General features: G+C 39.6%; 1 protein-coding gene across 1 annotated transcript in view; it reads right to left on the bottom strand.

Annotated features, from left to right (window-relative positions):
* The window catches only part of LOC106817635 (potassium voltage-gated channel subfamily H member 1-like), a 66287-nt gene that overhangs the window by 32567 nt on the left and 27424 nt on the right, over positions 1–6296 (bottom strand). The window contains exons 4-6 of the mRNA XM_014822353.1: positions 3800–3934; positions 2176–2297; positions 432–827 (exon numbers count right to left, since the gene is read on the bottom strand). Of these exons, the coding sequence (XP_014677839.1) occupies positions 432–827; positions 2176–2297; positions 3800–3934 (653 nt within the window). The remainder of the gene's footprint in view (positions 1–431; positions 828–2175; positions 2298–3799; positions 3935–6296) is intronic.

Here is a 6296-nt window from a genome sequence, read left to right as displayed (position 1 = left end):
CGTGTGTGTGTGTGTACGCGTGTGTGTGTGTGTACGCGTGTGTATGCGTGTGTGTAGTGCGCGCGTGTGTGTATGGGTATGTATGTGTGTGTGCGCGCGCGTGTGTGCGTGCGTGTGCTTGTGTGTGGGCGTGTGTGCGTATGTGTGCTCGTGCGCGCACGTGTGTGTTTTGTATGTGTGCGTATATAACATACAAAAGGAAAAACTGCACGTGCGAATCTCGATCATACAGCATCGACCGATTACTTTCAAAGCTAGAAGCCGCACAACGCGTATACGATATAATCAGGATTGTCATTATATAGGTTATAGATTATAGATATCGATTATAATATATAATAGACTATATTATGACACTCTTGGTTATATAATATACACGTTATGCGACTTCTAGATAATTAGTTAAATTAAATAATATCAGAAAAACTTACGTCATCCACTTGATCGAAGGCATTAAACACGTCGTAGGGAAGACACGACAGCAGATCGATGACGAACCAACTCTTCACGTAGTTTATTCGAATGATTTTCGGATCCGACACCACCTCGCCACCGGGGCCGACAAAGGTCGTGTGAAAGTTCAACACGATGTCGATGAAGAAGATCACGTCGACTATCGTGTCTATGACCAACAGGCCAACCGTGTCCATGCTCTTCGTGCTAAATGCTACGTTATATGGCACCATGATAGCAGTGTAGAAGGTCAGTATAAGAATCACCCAGTCCCAGATCGCCTTGAACGTCGAATAGTGCAGAATGATGTGCGGCGGTGTCTTTGGCGTTTCTTGCCGATATGCCGGCAACATTTCCGGATTGAGATTCAGTGTCTGCGGAAGAAAAGAGGGTTCGAACATTGCAGTTCGAACATTATTCAACTTTTCAAATGAGAGTTCGAACATTGCAGTTCGAACATTATTCAGCTTTTCGAATGAGAGTTCGAACATTGCGGTTCGAACATTATTCAGCTTTTCGAACGAGAGTTCAAACATTGCGGTTCGAATATTATTCAACTTTTCGAATGACAGTTCAAACATTGCGGTTCGAATATTATTCAACTTTTTGAATGACAGTTCGAACATTGCGGTTCGAATATTATTCAGCTTTTCGAATGAGAGTTCGAACATTGCGGTTCGAACATTATCCAGCTTTTCGAATGAGAGTTCAAACATTGCGGTTCGAATATTATTCAACTTTCCGAATGAGAGTTCAAACATTGCGGTTCGAACATTATTCAGATTTTCGAATGACAGTGCGAATATTGCGGTTCAAACATTATTCAACTTTTCGAGTGAGAGTGCGAACATTGCGGTTCGAACATTATTCAGATTTTCGAATGAGAGTGCGAACATTGCGGTTCAAACATTTTTAAGCTTTTCGAATGACAGTTCGAACATTAACATCGGCTGCTGCTACAGACTACGATCGGTCATCTGTTCTTAGGGTGGGGTGATGAGGAGGAGAAGTCAGTGGCGCAAAACAACTGGAAACTAACAAAAGGAATGTTTTCCGTGGAGTAAATTGTATACAACATCGCGTGATTGTACTAACAGCTACCAATTACTTTGCATGTAAATAAAACTTGCCAGTGTCTAGCGCTCGTGAATGGCGTTCTGTAAACTATATTTCGATATTTCTCATCTCTAGCTTCACATAAAACGTACATTGCGTGCGAGTTGACAGAATATCCATTAGCAAACATTGCATGACACCACGACCCTAATCTAAAAGGACGTATCAGGCTTGCCATTCGACATTGTGTACATCATAACGATAAATGATTCAACAAAACAAAACACTGTCCAAAAAAACAAAACGAAACGAAACAAAATAATGTCATGACAGGCAGCTACACGAATGCAGCGAGATGGCGCGGTATATCACGCCATGTTTTTCTCCCCTTATTGCCGTTAGTAACAACAGAATGCTACGTATGTACTAGTAGGTATACTAGTATAACAAGTACTATACTACATTATAATAAACTAGTGTAAGTCATATACGAATATAAGTAATAGACCAGTATAGTAAGTACTATACTACTTAATAATAAATTAGTGTAAGTAATAATATAAGTTAAATATATGTTAGTGTAAGTAAGTTATTATAGTAATATAAGTAATATACTAGCATAGTAAGTACTAGTATAAGAAATGTGTTATTCTGTGGGTAACTTACGAGGGAGATGCCAGTGTGTTTGGACTCCGATCGGCTGACCATAGGTTTTTGCAGATTCGGGGTCAATGCTGACTTGCTGCGGGTCACTGTCCTTGCTAGTCGTGCAAACTTGCTCAACCCAACTTTGAAAAGAAAATTCGTGTTTTGGAAAACGCAATGGATCGCGTTGAAATCGGAGCTTTTCACGAAAGATCAAAGGAACATACCCCATGGCCTTGCCAAAAAATTGTTATCAACATCAGTCTCTATATAGTGCACAAAAAAGCAACCCGCTGACAAAATATGTAAACTTAATGAGCAGAGAGAGAGAGAGAGGATTTTGTATTGTGGACACAAAAGTAAAAGGTACGTGTAACTAATCATGTCGAAAGAATAACATGTAAAAAATGTATATAACTACATAATTATTCTTACGACATGTAGCCCGTAAATAACAATTACTAGAACGTTGATGCTGCAGTTCTGCGCGCGTTGTGATCATTGTTACGACTCAACATGATGATTAGGCGAAGCCATATATCAGATGCCCTGCATTCATGAACGCTCATTTTGTCACGTAAATACAGCGTTGATATGGAACGAAATACAAATCACCGAAATTAAGGGCAACGTTAATAAAGCAGAACAGGTCATATGACGGGAAGATAATGCCCAGCGGCCGCAAATTAATGAGGAATAATGAAAAACGCGCCAGGTATACGCTAGCGTAATGAGAGATTGGCAGGCCTACGACACCCGGTGATATAAAGCTCGTGATGAGATAAATACACCCGGCATGAATGGCCTTTGAAGACGGGCGGCACAGGATGGAAGCGGACGCGTCCGTCATCAGGAAGTGTGACCAATCAAACGAGAAGCGTAAATCACGTAGAAACCGTAGAGCGAAATTCCTCGAAAGCACATGCTTCAGAAGATATATGACATTCATCAGTTTGCATCTACGGTCGAATTAAAGGGGTCGTAGGCTCTGTGTAATATTCTATCGTAGGCCCCGGAACCTGTTAAGTAACGTATCCTTTGTGCTTCACTTTAAATCTGGACTAAAATCAATTTCGGACCCAATTGTTCCCACATAAAAGTATTGTTTTCTTTGCACTTGAATTGACTTAGTCTAATATCTATTTATGTGTTGTTAATTTATATCTCTCACGCCTATTTCTTTTTTTTCGAAAATTAAAAGAAAACTTATTAGCATTCTTGCTCTTGACCTATACAATTTCATATGCCACACCAGAATGGAGATTTTCCATTTTCCAACATTCATGGTCACTTGAAACCATCGTACGCCCCGTTTTTAGAAATAAAATTGGTCTTAACATTAGTTTTAACATTGATCTTTTCCATAAACCGGACCGCTAAACACTGCGTATGAGAAACTTACCGTAACTTACCATACCTTCACCATGTTTATGGAAAAAGATTAATGCTAAGACTAATGTTAAGAGTAATTTTGTTTAGTTTTTTTCTCACAACGAGCCCCTGTTCACAGTGACCACTGTGACTAATTGTATTCCGACCGCGTCTGCTTCCTTAATTCAATTCAATTCAATTCAATTCAATTTACTTTATTTACACTTATGAATTACACTTTCTTGGCGATCAATGCAGAACCAATGACGCTTACCGACAGTTTTCGTCGTGTCGGCCTCGATCGGTTGTTTGAGTGAAGTGATGTCCTTGAAGGTGCAGAGGAACAGGACAACCTTGTCTCTCTCGTTCTTTATTGGCGCCACGTGAAACAGAAGCCATAGCGGAGTTTCTGGAACATATTAACGACACTCTATAGGCACGACAGCACGCGACACACTGAGAAAAGCACTTTGGAGAATGATACTGACTTTTCGTCGTCCTACTTTCATCACATTCACTCGTAATGCCAACAAATGATTTGCTACTGCCGTAAGCGATACATTTTTTGACAATACGCGTGTTTAGTTTCCGATTGACAATAATATCACCGGAGGGATTTTGATCTAAAAAATATATTTAAAGCTAATGACTATTTTCTTGATTTGAGTACTGAGGAAATGAAAAGAAATTAGATGATTAGAAAAGCCGATGCAATTAGAGTAAAATATTTTTTTTAACGGGCGTAATGCGAATGTCGAGTTGTCGGCGATTTTTTTGAAGTCGGAAAATGTGGTAAAGACATATGTGGTTCGATCACGTATGACGTTGCTAAAGAGCAAAAAATTGCATCCTTACATAGAAGTTATTTTCTCCCTGTTCTACGCAGTCATATCCCCCCGCTCTCTCTAACTCTCTCTCTCTCTCTCTCTCTCTCTCTCTCTCTCTCTCTCTCTCTCTCTCTCTCTCTCTCTCATTCACTGTTTATGTGAGTGTGTTAGTACGTGCGTGTGTGCATGCATACGCGCACGCGCTTGTGTGTGGTGTTCTTACATAGAAGTTATTTTCTCCCTGTTCTACGCCGCTCTCTCTCTCTCTCACCTCTCTCTCTCTCTCTCTCTCTCTCTCTCTCTCTCTCTCTCTCTCTCTCTCTCTCGCTCTCTCTCAGATGCGATTTTATTCTACTTGATTAACGCCGCGCTGCGTAATTTAGACGCGTGAGTGGAATAACAAACCGCCGCGAGGTGCTCGCGACTAGCTTTAGGATATTACAAACACATCGAGTAAAAACACACGACACGACACGACACGACACGCCACGACACGACACGATATGACATAACTTGATATGACATGAAATTAAATAAAATGGTATGATATGATATGATAAGATACGATACGATACGATACGATGCGATGCTATACGATACGATATGATACACGATACGATATATAAGGTATGACAGCGAAATTTAATAACTATGTGTTATTCTAACAAATATGGCTTTTTATTACCGGCTAAATTTGGTTGACGTTGTTTATGACATCGTGAAAACTACTTAGATTTTAACGATTACAGTAATTTTAACAAACGTGACAGCAACATCATAACACACATCCTCTATAATGAATTTATATATATATATATATATATATATATATATATATTCTATCATGTAATTATGTGAAGTTTTTATAGAAGTTTTAATCTGAAAATTTAAATCATAGAAACTGCGTTTCGACAAAAAAGCCAGTATAACCAGTTTAAATATTGCGTGAAACACCGAGTATTATTATCACGTGCGTAATATTCAAAGATAGTTGCTCATAACAAGTATGAGCTTGTATAATTGCTAAATGTTGTTGTACGTACGCCATATTCTTGCGTGTCATCGAATTTTCCAGCTTGAATTCATCAGATTGCGCATCGCTACCTGTTTCTCATCTCTGATCACCGCACCTGCCCGTTGCCATGACTACGTAACTGTTTACCAGGAGCTCTATTGCATGCTGCCATCTCACCGAATCGACAGAATATTGATCTGCTAGAATTGCGGGTTTACTGAGAAAATAGCCACAAAATCCCGGCCGCGCGTGTCTTAGCCCGTGTAAAAAAACATTAGGGCATCGTTCGCATGGATTTCTGTCTGTGTGCTGCTGAGTCGACCTGACGTGTAGTTTCAATAGAATTAGCCGAATGTCTAAATCGTGGCCATGGTGGTCATATTACTCGCTAATGGCGACGGAAAATAATACACCATACAAATATTTACACGTAGACAGTTTTTGGGAATCTAGCTTACCTTTGTTTAATGAGTACATTACTATTTCTGTGTACACGGTAAGGTAATCATAATAGCATAGGTTAGCGGCGCCTGGCAAATTGATTATTTTTGACGAGCAGTGCACTTATCGCATGCGTGTCCTCGAAATTATAAATTTGCCGGTACGGTATCACGCCTCAAATAGCTTACACCGTGTAAAAAATTAGATGAAAACAACATCGAAATTTCCTGTTTCGCCTCTAATTTATCTGTTGAAAGATGTTTAATTACTGCATTCGGTTATATAGCAGATTTTGGGATAGACGAAAGTCTGCAGTAAAACACTTAACAGAAATTTGGCAGCGGCGATATTAAAAGATTGGACTATAGCGTGTAGTGATATTCACAAAATGGATAGTTGCTTCAGACAAAGGACGCATATTGATTCGTTAACGATGCCGCTAGCCTCACAAGGATGGCTGACTTCATAATAATTTATAACACCATATG

Source organism: Priapulus caudatus, unplaced genomic scaffold, assembly GCF_000485595.1.
Source record: "Priapulus caudatus unplaced genomic scaffold, Priapulus_caudatus-5.0.1 Scaffold2, whole genome shotgun sequence".
In the NCBI taxonomy this organism is placed as follows: domain Eukaryota; kingdom Metazoa; phylum Priapulida; class Priapulimorpha; order Priapulimorphida; family Priapulidae; genus Priapulus; species Priapulus caudatus.
The sequence above is the reverse complement of the archived record's forward strand: the minus strand, read 5'-3'. Positions and strand labels throughout refer to the sequence as shown.